We start from the raw sequence: 13,430 nt of genomic DNA on the forward strand, positions 1-13,430 counted from the left end.
ACCAGTTGTCAGCCAATCATAGGTCACACAAACAAACAACCATCTGTGATCACAGGCATACCAAGGGACAATTTAGAGCAGGGGTGTCAAACTTGTTTTTTTGCCACGGGCCACATTGTAGTTAGTCTCCTCTCGAGGGCTATTATGAATATGGGGAAGCCATATGAATGTGTCATACCAGCACTACAAATTAATGAATAACTAGTTTTCAAATCTGAAGTCAAGAATAATGACTGTTATTGTGGTTTACATACGACAATTTGATATTTTGCTTTGGACTTTAGCAAGCATGACACTTGACATGCTTGATCTGTTTTCGTGGGCCGAAGAAAATGATGTGGCGGGCCAGATTTGGCCCCCGGGCCTTGACTTTGACACCTGTGGTTTTGTGTTCAATCAGACTGCCATGCATGTTTTTGGAATGTGGGAAGAAACCATTCGACCTCCGAGAAAGCCCACAAGACAACATGCAAACTCCACACAGGAAATTAAAGTTTAAATAACGTGAAAAAAAGATTGTAATACAAGTTACTCTGTATGAACACATTCTGAGGACATCCTCAAGCCACATTTCCCATGTGATACACAGGACTACTTCCGGTGGAGTAAAAGGGAGCCCAACAACGCCTTCCGCAAAGAGGAATGTGTTGAACTGACACGAGACGGACATCTCAATGACTACATTTGCAAAGTCGAGCAGCAATTCATCTGTAAAAAAGGTCCGAAAGTCACGCAACCCCGGTGTACAGTACTTGGAATATTTTTTTATTAAATTGCTCATGTGAAATTTTTTTGCACCACTGCAGCCAAGGACTTTCGCCCCCTACCGCCTACTCCCTCGCCGTGTAATTGCCCTACTCACCCTCAGTACAATTGCCCCACTTGGGCCGCTCCGACTGCATGTTCGTCTATTGCGCCTTCTTCTACTCCTCCTGCCGACCTGCAGATACCACGACCAGGAAGTGTCATACTCTGGAATGAAAAATCATCTTGGACACACATGCACGTTGACATCAGAAACTCGTGCATGCTTGTAGTGTCTCCTCATTGGGTGAGTTTTGGCGTGGGATGGATTGAGTTGGATTGGATTAGCCTTTATTAGTCTCGCAGTGGAGAAATTTATATCTCACAGCAGCAGTGATGAAAACAAGATGAAGGCAAAGAAAAAAAGTAGAAAAACAAAATACAGGAGCTGCTGTAAAGGCAGCCAGTCTCGCGGAGCCATCTTAAAGTCAAAACTAACAAATAATGTGACACAACACAAAAGACAGTCTTCAGTCTTAAGCAACTTCTGCACCCTCCTTGTTGTATGAAGCAGTTCAAGATGAAAGAGGAGATGATCAAATCATTTTCACCAGTGGATCAGGGACATCATGGTGAAATATGTATGTCTGCTACAAGCTAAATGTTGAACGCAAATACAAAGCTGTAGCATCCATTGGTGAAAAGAGACTGTCTCACAGCTCCTGTCCCACGTAAATCCGCTTCAATTCCAAGCCGCGACAGTTTCACATCCGCATTGGCGCTCTCCGTTGACGTTCCTTTCTCATTGCGGGCTCCTCAAGCCATGCATCCATTCAGCCATAGACTGTCCAACAGTACCGACCTTTTCGCTGAGAAAAACGAGACTGTGAAAATGCTGCCTATCACAGGCGCAAAAAAGCACAATTGCCCCAGAGCTGTCTGGCGATAACACTCAAATGCTTTTACAAAATTTTCATGCACAAATTACATTCAATTGCAAATGTGTGTGTGTATGTGGACAGTTTGGATTCATAGTTGACCTTTTGGGCTATCTCAGCGCGGGCCGCAGCATTGCCATCAGAGGACGAGTCAAACCGTCAGCTGAAAGGTACTTGGACACTATCCTGAACCGAGAATGTTACTGCCAAATGTTTGCGGATCTGTGAACAAGGGAATAAATGTACAGTAAAGTCTCGTTATACCGTTATCGGTTATATCGATAGTACTGCTTATTACGATACTATTTCTATGAACGCAAGGGGAAAATTTACATGCCGCAGGATCGGATATATCGATAGTCCGGTTATATCAATATTTTTTCAGACTCCCGAGAATATCGATATAACGAGACTTTACTGTATATGCAGATTAATCTTCAAACTGATCACGGCCAACTGTACCGCACTGCACCTGGAGTTTAACATCAAAGACCAAAAAATTATCATGGCCTCCAACCTGAACGGTACCGAAGACAAAGAGGAGACGACATTGGACTTGTTCCCCATTGAACCCGGACTCGATTTTGAGGTTACTTCACTCTACATCTACTTGATTTGTTTATCGGTGTCAGTAAGGTGGTCAAGTGGTCTTTATTTCAATTTTAGTTTGAGGTATTTTGTCAAGCTAAACACAAAAAATGTTTTGCCGAGTAGAAGGCTACATTGCTCACCCCGACGTCATCTTCTCGTTCAGATTATCATCTGGTGTGACGTGGACCGCTTCTCTGTGACTGTCAACGGAGACAGGCAGCTGGATTTCCCAAACAGGCTTCTCAATGTGCAAAGCATCAGAATGCTGAAAATGTGGCGTGACTTGTTGCTGATGGACGTCAGGCTGATTTAATGTCCTTGTTGGAGTCGATAGTAACTACAGTAAAGTCTCGTTATATCGATATCGGATATATCGATAGTCCCGGTTATATCGATACTATTTCTATGCACGCACGGAGAAAATTACATGCAAACAGGGTCGGATATATCGATAGTCCCGGTTATATCGATATTTTTTCGGACTCCCTTGATTAAGGGAATATAAATTTGGGAGACAATTTTTAAATGTCATCCAAGATGCTAACAAGTTCTTGGCCATCCCCTTCTGCCTTTGTGTTCAAATTGATTGTTGTTCTTTCCTGAAGATCTCCTGGTTCAGTCGGGACGGTGGAGCGCATGGTTGGGAGTGAGCATAGAGTGGCGGAATAAATTCTTCTATTGGGATTACGCCATTCGCAATACTGACAATACCACATCGGTAAGTCAATCATTATGTTGGAAAAAGTTGGAATTGGGAAAGAATTCACTCCACGGAAAAAAGATTGTGACAAGTGATCTTGGTAAACAAACTAATATCCGTTTCCTGAACCACTTTATCCTCATAAGATTCACTGGGGGTGCTGGAGCCTATCCCAGCCATCTTCAGGCAGTAGGCCAGGCACACCCTGAACCAGTTGTCAGCCAATCATAGGTCACACAAACAAACAACCATCTGTGATCACAGGCATACCAAGGGACAATTTAGAGCAGGGGTGTCAAACTTGTTTTTTTGCCACGGGCCACATTGTAGTTAGTCTCCTCTCGAGGGCTATTATGAATATGGGGAAGCCATATGAATGTGTCATACCAGCACTACAAATTAATGAATAACTAGTTTTCAAATCTGAAGTCAAGAATAATGACTGTTATTGTGGTTTACATACGACAATTTGATATTTTGCTTTGGACTTTAGCAAGCATGACACTTGACATGCTTGATCTGTTTTCGTGGGCCGAAGAAAATGATGTGGCGGGCCAGATTTGGCCCCCGGGCCTTGACTTTGACACCTGTGGTTTTGTGTTCAATCAGACTGCCATGCATGTTTTTGGAATGTGGGAAGAAACCATTCGACCTCCGAGAAAGCCCACAAGACAACATGCAAACTCCACACAGGAAATTAAAGTTTAAATAACGTGAAAAAAAGATTGTAATACAAGTTACCCTGTATGAACACATTCTGAGGACATCCTCAAGCCACATTTCCCATGTGATACACAGGACTACTTCCGGTGGAGTAAAAGGGAGCCCAACAACGCCTTCCGCAAAGAGGAATGTGTTGAACTGACACGAGACGGACATCTCAATGACTACATTTGCAAAGTCGAGCAGCAATTCATCTGTAAAAAAGGTCCGAAAGTCACGCAACCCCGGTGTACAGTACTTGGAATATTTTTTTATTAAATTGCTCATGTGAAATTTTTTTGCACCACTGCAGCCAAGGACTTTCGCCCCCTACCGCCTACTCCCTCGGCGTGTAATTGCCCTACTCACCCTCAGTACAATTGCCCCACTTGGGCCGCTCCGACTGCATGTTCGTCTATTGCGCCTTCTTCTACTCCTCCTGCCGACCTGCAGATACCACGACCAGGAAGTGTCATACTCTGGAATGAAAAATCATCTTGGACACACATGCACGTTGACATCAGAAACTCGTGCATGCTTGTCGTGTCTCCTCATTGGGTGAGTTTTGGCGTGGGATGGATTGAGTTGGATTGGATTAGCCTTTATTAGTCTCGCAGTGGAGAAATTTATATCTCACAGCAGCAGTGATGAAAACAAGATGAAGGCAAAGAAAAAAAGTAGAAAAACAAAATACAGGAGCTGCTGTAAAGGCAGCCAGTCTCGCGGAGCCATCTTAAAGTCAAAACTAACAAATAATGTGACACAACACAAAAGACAGTCTTCAGTCTTAAGCAACTTCTGCACCCTCCTTGTTGTATGAAGCAGTTCAAGATGAAAGAGGAGATGATCAAATCCTTTTCACCAGTGGATCAGGGACATCATGGTGAAATGTGTATGTCTGCTACAAGCTAAATGTTGAACGCAAATACAAAGCTGTAGCATCCATTGGTGAAAAGAGACTGTCTCACAGCTCCTGTCCCACGTAAATCCGCTTCAATTCCAAGCCGCGACAGTTTCACATCCGCATTGGCGCTCTCCGTTGACGTTCCTTTCTCATTGCGGGCTCCTCAAGCCATGCATCCATTCAGCCATAGACTGTCCAACAGTACCGACCTTTTCGCTGAGAAAAACGAGACTGTGAAAATGCTGCCTATCACAGGCGCAAAAAAGCACAATTGCCCCAGAGCTGTCTGGCGATAACACTCAAATGCTTTTACAAAATTTTCATGCACAAATTACATTCAATTGCAAATGTGTGTGTGTATGTGGACAGTTTGGATTCATAGTTGACCTTTTGGGCTATCTCAGCGCGGGCCGCAGCATTGCCATCAGAGGACGAGTCAAACCGTCAGCTGAAAGGTACTTGGACACTATCCTGAACCGAGAATGTTACTGCCAAATGTTTGCGGATCTGTGAACAAGGGAATAAATGTACAGTAAAGTCTCGTTATACCGTTATCGGTTATATCGATAGTACTGCTTATTACGATACTATTTCTATGAACGCAAGGGGAAAATTTACATGCCGCAGGATCGGATATATCGATAGTCCGGTTATATCAATATTTTTTCAGACTCCCGAGAATATCGATATAACGAGACTTTACTGTATATGCAGATTAATCTTCAAACTGATCACGGCCAACTGTACCGCACTGCACCTGGAGTTTAACATCAAAGACCAAAAAATTATCATGGCCTCCAACCTGAACGGTACCGAAGACAAAGAGGAGACGACATTGGACTTGTTCCCCATTGAACCCGGACTCGATTTTGAGGTTACTTCACTCTACATCTACTTGATTTGTTTATCGGTGTCAGTAAGGTGGTCAAGTGGTCTTTATTTCAATTTTAGTTTGAGGTATTTTGTCAAGCTAAACACAAAAAATGTTTTGCCGAGTAGAAGGCTACATTGCTCACCCCGACGTCATCTTCTCGTTCAGATTATCATCTGGTGTGACGTGGACCGCTTCTCTGTGACTGTCAACGGAGACAGGCAGCTGGATTTCCCAAACAGGCTTCTCAATGTGCAAAGCATCAGAATGCTGAAAATGTGGCGTGACTTGTTGCTGATGGACGTCAGGCTGATTTAATGTCCTTGTTGGAGTCGATAGTAACTACAGTAAAGTCTCGTTATATCGATATCGGATATATCGATAGTCCCGGTTATATCGATACTATTTCTATGCACGCACGGAGAAAATTACATGCAAACAGGGTCGGATATATCGATAGTCCCGGTTATATCGATATTTTTTCGGACTCCCTTGAATATCGATATAACGAGACTTTACTGTAGTATATGCTTATTAACCTGTCAATATTGAGAAAAGAACGAAAAAAATGATTTAATGTGCAAGAATGTCACTTCTGTGCCAAAAGGACCAGTGACTTGCAGTCAGAGGAGGCAGGTGAGGCTGTGCCTCACCTGTCATCATGGAAATATCAAATGACAAAATAAATTAAACAGTTATATTTAATGAGTGATTTGTACTTTAACGTTCTTTTCCATTCTTCACCATTTTTTTTTTTTTTTTCAAAATCGCTGAATTTTCACATTTACCATTCAAATACTAAGTGGAGACGAGCGGTGAGGCAGCAGCCAGCTGTGCCTCACCATGGATTGCACAATCACTATGCTAACTGCTGGCTTGCTCTGCAGAGAGACCGCATTGCTGTCCCTCTGCATATCGGTATTAAAGTGTTCAAAAGCTTTCAATATATGAACTAAATTTCTACAGTTTAGCTGGTGTATATAATGTACATTCACTGTACATTATAAACACTGTACTACAGTGTTTATTTTATTTTATTTTAATCAAAACATAGGTGAGGCACACAGTTCTCCTGCCTCATGACAGGGGGCGCTGGTGATTACAGATTCTTCTTGCGACTTCTCGGCTGCATAATAATAGAATTAGTGACAGCAAGCTACAGTAAACAGTTAGCAAGTTCAGTACATTTTTTCGTGTTGCTTGGCCTTATTTTCAGAACGGTGGATTACATATCTAAATTGAAAGTTATTTTCTAAACTGGACTTTCAATCGAAGCAGGAAATAATTAAAGGAAAACCAACACTGGACTGTATAGCTCACAAACGGTGAGGGATGAATGTAAATCTCCTGGACAGCTTCTCAACTTTTTGGCCAAGAAGGATCTCATTGAAACTATTCCTGAAGCGACAAAGTTGCTCCAGCTCGTGCTCACTGTTCCAGTTACTACAGCATCAGTGGAGCGGTCATTTTCAGCACAAAAGACTGAAAACATACAGTCGGAACTGGACTGATCAAGGAAAACTTTCTTCACTGACAGTGATCTCCATTGAGACAGAGAGACTTGGACTTCATTTATAAGTAAAGGTCACACGATAATAACATTTTTTTCAATACTTTTTTCTATGCTACAGTTTGTATACAGTATATCAAGAATGGTGACATGACATTTTAAACAAAACATGTTAACTGTTGCCAATCAAATGGTGAATAAGCTACTCTGTGGAGTTCATATGTTTGTAAATCTGACTGAGATGATGTCAGTGCCTCACCAGCCATGAACCTCACCCCACCTCACTGAAAAGGACGATATACCAATGGGAGAGTTTGGCTCTTTTCTTCCTCAAAAAAATGTACGAGGGATCACTGTAAACCAGAAAGTAATTTGGGGGGTCATTGTTGCTCAAAATAAAAGGGCAAGAAAATAATGAGGAGAAATGAACAACTGTGTGAGCAGGATTGTCCTGAGTACGGAGCCTACGAATTTGAACACAGCCATTGAATGTCACTTGACAAACTCCAATAATCACTCAACCAACACCATTTTTTTTTGTTTCCTAACTGACATCAGAGAAAAGTTTTATAGCATCCAAAACACGCAGGCTGATATTTTTAGTCAAATGCAAAACACCAATAAAATTGACTTAGTGTCCCAAAACTACTACAAAATGACCTCGGAAATGGCGAGTTTCCTTGTTCGTGACGTCACGCCAGGACGTCTTGCCTTGCTCTAGAATCAAAACAATTGCTTCAGATTCGGAGAAGATGCTTTCTTGTTACTCATCCAGTTATGAATATGAGTCAAATAGTTCTGAAGAGGAAAGCATAAATGTGTGCAATTGATTAAAGAAGTCCTTCCGTATCAATTCGAGCCATCAGGACTCCAATGTAGCGTCCCAGAAAATGTACAAGATGACGTCCAAGCTCCGTTGGAAAAGGGCTGATTTGTCTCCTGGGAATTTGTGTCAACTAGTATCAAATAGCTGTCTTGGTGCAACACACAACGATTCACCATCGCGTTATTAATGTGTTCTCCTAATTTTGCCATCAACATGGATCAACACCAAGTTTTCAGACCAAACAAAGTACCCAAAATGCTTTGTGTGTCGCTTTCTCAGTCAGGGGCGTTCCTGACGTGATGTCACGTCAGGCATCGTCATCAACTCGAAAACAAGACTTCCTGAATATTCAGCGCGAGTCTTAAAGCGTAAAATACAGCTATATGCGGTGGAATCTTTGTAAAATACGCTCAGTAGAAGTCATTTAACGTGATTTTACAAATTATGGACATAACTTTTCTGACATATAGCATATAGCATACTAGCACAGTCCTCAAAAATGTTCAGAACAATTATTTAAATGCAGACATGATCATTGTATTTGGAAAAATATGCTATTAAATGAAAATCAGTATGGCTACAAAAACAAAATGGCATCAAGGAGCCACGAGTATAGATAAAGAATATTTTGTTGAAAAAAAAACATCATTGTATAGTGATATGTTTTAGCACCACTAATTCAACATGCCACCTGACTATATAGCATTCATATTGTATATCGCAAGGATTCTGTCACGTTTTGCGAGGTGGTGATGGCGGGTGCGGATCCCAAAAAGCAGGCAGGAGTGAGCAGGAGGTTGTTTGACAAATTGTAATAAAATAAAGGTCAGCAGGAACAAAATGTAAAACATCAAAATGAACTGAACAGAAAAAATACAAAGTATCAAAAGAAAATCAAGAGTAAAAGTCCGCCAAGGGTTAAACAAACACATGCACAGCATGCAACAAACATGCAGCAAACAAGCAGCAAACAATGAACTGACACCGGATGGTCGTGCCGGGTGTCCTTTTAAGTGTCAGTGACTAAAACGACCAGCACCTGCGAGGCTGCAGGCAGGGCTGACGTCGCTACCCGTTGGTCGCCAATCTGATCGGGACGACCAGCACCTATGCAGGTGCAGGCGGGGCCGACAGCGCCCCCCGTTGGTCACCAACCAGATCATGACAGATTCATCCACCACTTGGGACTGTCAGTAAGTAGTCAGTCACTGAAAGATAACTTCTTTTCCTTTGGGATTTGCCTGTCAAGGGGTCACCACAGCGAATCAGTGACCTCCATCTTCAGAGGTTTGATACGCATGTTTGTTTTGACCAAGCTTTTACGTCTGATGCCTTTCCTGACACAACACTCTGTATTTGGGCTTGGGACCGGCACAAGAACACTTGGTCACGGTCAATAAGCAAAGTTATTTATTGCATGCACAAACCTTGCACTGTCTGTTTCATCCAATCATGATTCACATTCTAGGCCTCAAAAGACAACTGCAAGTTTGCTCAAATACTTAAAAAAAAAAGTCAGAAAAAGAGTCTCCCAAACCTCCAGCCTCAACCCAGGAGGCTCTGAGCTTTTGGAAGGGAAACATGTGCGAGGGGCAGCGGGGGAAGCAGTCATTGGTCCTGGAGGTGTGGCTGTCAGATTTGGCCGGGGTAGTCACACTTCGGATGTGTACTGCCACAGTATTCGGTCAACCACCCTCCCCCAATCATGCAGATAGTTTGTTGCACACGTTACATGAAATTTGACCTCTGCATTTGACCCCTCAGTGAACACACATCGTTTGCGGTCTGTGCTGAATCACACTGTAGCCATGTGTGGGTGTTTTTTTTTTTTAAACTGGGGTGTCTACACTGGCAGATGATTATCTTAATCCGCTGCTCACCCGCAGAAAAAATATCCTGTGACTGTAAAGTGTCCTTGACAGTTTTGAAAGCCGCTTATAAATTAAATGTATTATTATTATTAATCACTTAAACACGGCAGCCAAGGTGGCATCTGTCGTATGGCGTGAAGTGTCCGGGCTGCGAGATGCAACACATTTCGTATACTCGGCTCATGATGTCCAGAGTGCCACATTGGTCAATCAATGGCTTGCAGCAGCGCCGCGCTATCGACAAACTTGGACGCGGCTACTTGTCGCCACCAATAGTCCTGTTAACACACACAGAAAGTGGACTAAACGAATGCGGTTCACCAAGAGTTTCCTACTGGAATAGAACTGGTGTGAACATAGTGCTAATAGGGAATGAGGAAATCCGATTGGTGCTCTCGTAGAAAATTAGCATTTAGTTTCGGGAGTTGAATCAAATATCCAATTCAATATTCACACACAAGCAATGGACTTACATTGAGAAGACAGAAAATACATCACAGGCATACACTTGTCCCAATACTGTATATGAATGTAAATAAAGAGTAAAATCAAGGAACTTCAATCACAACCTTTTTGTCCTCTTATTGATCTTAATGTCTTTTTCCATACATGTACTGCTACACACAATCTCTTGTATTTTTAGCTGTTTTTTCTTTAGTCAAATTTAGAATGGTAGCTGAACCTACACATTTTTAAATCATCCGAAAATTTTAGTTTATTAACTCATTCACTGCCATTCCCTAATTTATTCGGGAATTGAAAAGCATGACGTGGAGCGCCATTCCCAAATTTGTTCAGGTTTTTGTTTTTCTTGCTGCCGATAAAGCACTGGTTAGACCTCTGGCAATGTTTTTCCCTCCCACAAGGCCAAACATTTGCTTTGTGTGCAGCCGCCCCTATTTTAAGCTCAGATAACTGTAGACCCATATAATTTAGAAATTAACTTTTTTTTCTGATGAAAGAAGAGAGTCTATAGTTTCTTAGGCTGCATTGAACGTTTATGTAGTTCTAAAACTCTAAATTATGTGGGCCCTGCAACTTCAGTGAAAATGACAAAAACCCTGGCACTGGACTGGACACATTTTTGCACATCGTCTGGCAGTGAATGATTTAATCGTGATTAAAAAAAACAATGTGTTGCAGTTATAAAAGGGTCTTACCACAGAAGATTAATAGAATTGAAGCCCTCGACAGATGCATCTCAACTCCTTGTGAAGAAGTAAACTGAAAGAATTCAAACACGGTGAGGTGAAAAGGAGTAAGAAAAGTAGATGAGATGTAAGAAGGAATTCGTATGATTCACCTGAAAATGACCACATCGATTCTGTACCTTCTGCAATCGAGGTAGCATCCGTGAAAAAGAACAGGATAAGGGGGGCCAATCGCAACAGCAGAGTCAGGAGGGAAGCACCAGTGTGCTGTATGCCTCACCCACCCTATCGACTTTAATATTCGACAAATTGAATTGCACAAATCTCTGAGCGCAGAACATGACATTGGTTCATGGTCCAGAGGACCACTTTTGGGTAGCAACTCAAGCCCCACTGTCATCTCTTTGAGCAAAGCAGCAACATGAATGACGAGGCTTCTTCATGGCATTGGAGTTTCATTTGTTCTGATTTACGGTCCTGGTAAATTTGACGAAAGTCCATAACTCTACCTCAATATTTTGTTATGTAGCTAATACAGAAAAAAATACTGTACGGTACAAAAGCAAAATATTATAAACAGAGTGCAGAAAAATAAACTGGTTTAGATTTAGGTGCAAGTCTGTCTTGAAATAATCCCACCATTTTTTTTTACTTCATTCTACTTAATCATGTTCTGTTTTGGGCTTTTTCATCAGAGTTTCCTCACTTTCACCTGAAGGCCGTTTCAGTAGTTGTTTCTTCCGCTCCTTCAGAATGTTTCGGAAATGAGCAAGGCAGGTGTCGTTAAATAGAGACGACGCGCATCCAGTTGCAACTTTTTCCGGGTGTTTCCGTTCAATAAAAGTGGAAAGTCTCTCCCACATTGCCAACATTTCCATGATCTCACTTGTGGAGATAGCTTCATCAATCTCCGCCTCTGCGGCAGTATCGATTTCCTGCAAAACCTTGGGGTGCTGCTGTGTCTGTTGCGCCTTTAACTCCTCTGATGTCAGTTCCTGGGAGTGCTCCTTGACGAGCTGGTTCACATCTTCCTCGTCCACCTCCAGGCCCATAGACTTACCAAGTGACACAATCTCTTCCACCACCGCGTTGTCAGGTTGGAACATGACTCTTTCTGACACAACCTCAGGCCACAGTTTCTTCCATGAACAAATCAAGGTCCTCTTTGTGACACCTTGCCAGGCCATGTCTATAATTTTGAGGCATGACACAATGTTATAGTGATCCTTCCAGAACTCTCGAATGGTGAGATTTGAGTTCTGCGTCACCTCAAAGCAGCGGCGAAAGAGATGCTTGGTGAAGAGCTTTTTAAAGTGACAAACCACGTGCTGGTCCATGGGCTGCAGAAGAGCAGCGGAATCAGGTGGAAGGTAGAAAACCTTTATGAATTTAAAATCTTCAAGAATGTCATCTTGGAGGTTGTGCGGGTGAGCGGGACCATTGTCCAAGACGAGAAGGGCTTGCAGGGTGAGGTTCTTAAGCTGGAGGTACTTTTTTACAGCAGGACCAAAGACCAGGTTGACCCATTCTACAAAAAACTGCCTGGTGACCCAAGCCCTGGGGTTGGCCCTCCACATCACCTGCAGTTTCTCTTTAATAATCTTGTGCGACTTAAAGGCTCTTGGGTTTTCCGAATGGTACACGAGCAGCGGCTTGATCTTGCAGTCGCCACTCGCATTGGCACACAGTGTGAGGGTTAATCTATCTTTCATAGGTTTGTGGCCTGGCATTTTCATTTCCTCGATGGTTATGAAAGTCCTCCTTGGCATCCTTTTCCAGAAGAGACCCGTCTCGTCACAGTTGAACACTTGCTGAGGGACGTATCCATCGGCTGCTATCAAATCTGTAAATGTTTTGTGGTAATCCTTCTTCACACTGGAGCTAGCGGCGTCAACATGGCCAACATCGGAGGGAAAACTGATCCTCCTCCTAAAATTATCGTACCAGCCCCGGCTGGCTTTAAAAGAGTCTTCCGGTGCGCCGTCTGTTGAAGAGCCCGGGGTCTGCTGCAGCAAGTCGGTGTAAATGGCCCGTGCCTTTTCACAGATGGCACCTTCTGTCAAAGGACACCTTGTGAGCTGTTTCTCCGTTAACCACACAAGCAGCAGCCTCTCCATCTTTTCATGGACAGAAGTGCGCAGCCTTGAAATTATTTTTACACCCATTGCTGGGGTAATAGCCTTAATTGACTCCTTCTGCTTCAGTATGGAACATATCGTTGACGTGTTGCGGTCGTACAGTCTCGCCAAGTCCACTACACGTACACCTCGCTCATATTTTTCAATTATTTCATGCTTTAATTGAATGGACATCATCTTTTTCTTCTTCTTGGTGGGAATAACCTTTTTCCCAGGATCCATGGTTTGGAAAACAAGTGGAAGAGTAATGGCACAAAAATCAACACTATCTTTTTCTGTTAGGTAACAACTTAAACAGTCAATTAGGTTGAGATCAGGGTATGTCGCAAATCTTTCTCAACTATGGACTGATGACGCCCTTTGAGACTCTTTTCAAATTAAACTTGATCAGAGTGGGCAGGTGTAGTGGCCTCCGCTGAGCCAACTTGCACTTCAATTTGGTTTCAAGATACGAAGCAAAACACTTAACTAGGCTCATAAGAGA

General features: G+C 42.7%; 2 protein-coding genes across 2 annotated transcripts; both read left to right on the forward strand.

Annotated features, from left to right (window-relative positions):
* Positions 1–602: 602 nt before the first annotated feature.
* LOC148900670 (galectin-4-like) lies at positions 603–2,735 on the forward strand. Its single transcript, XM_088991313.1, has 3 exons — positions 603–719; positions 807–1,852; positions 2,112–2,735. Exons 2-3 carry the CDS (start codon positions 1,701–1,703, stop codon positions 2,584–2,586), a joined length of 627 nt encoding a protein of 208 aa, XP_088847439.1. The 5' UTR covers positions 603–719; positions 807–1,700; the 3' UTR covers positions 2,587–2,735.
* Positions 2,736–2,810: 75 nt separating this feature from the next.
* LOC148900671 (galectin-9-like) lies at positions 2,811–6,155 on the forward strand. The gene is made up of 6 exons (XM_088993173.1): positions 2,811–2,820; positions 2,879–2,991; positions 3,772–3,901; positions 4,827–5,034; positions 5,294–5,453; positions 5,619–6,155. The coding sequence occupies exons 1-6, from the start codon at positions 2,811–2,813 to the stop codon at positions 5,766–5,768; spliced, it is 771 nt and encodes a 256-aa protein (XP_088849299.1). The 3' UTR covers positions 5,769–6,155.
* Positions 6,156–13,430: the final 7,275 nt, after the last annotated feature.

The sequence above is a fragment of the Hippocampus bargibanti genome, linkage group LG03, assembly GCF_051943395.1.
Source record: "Hippocampus bargibanti isolate YZ-2025 linkage group LG03, ASM5194339v1, whole genome shotgun sequence".
NCBI lineage: Eukaryota > Metazoa > Chordata > Actinopteri > Syngnathiformes > Syngnathidae > Hippocampus > Hippocampus bargibanti.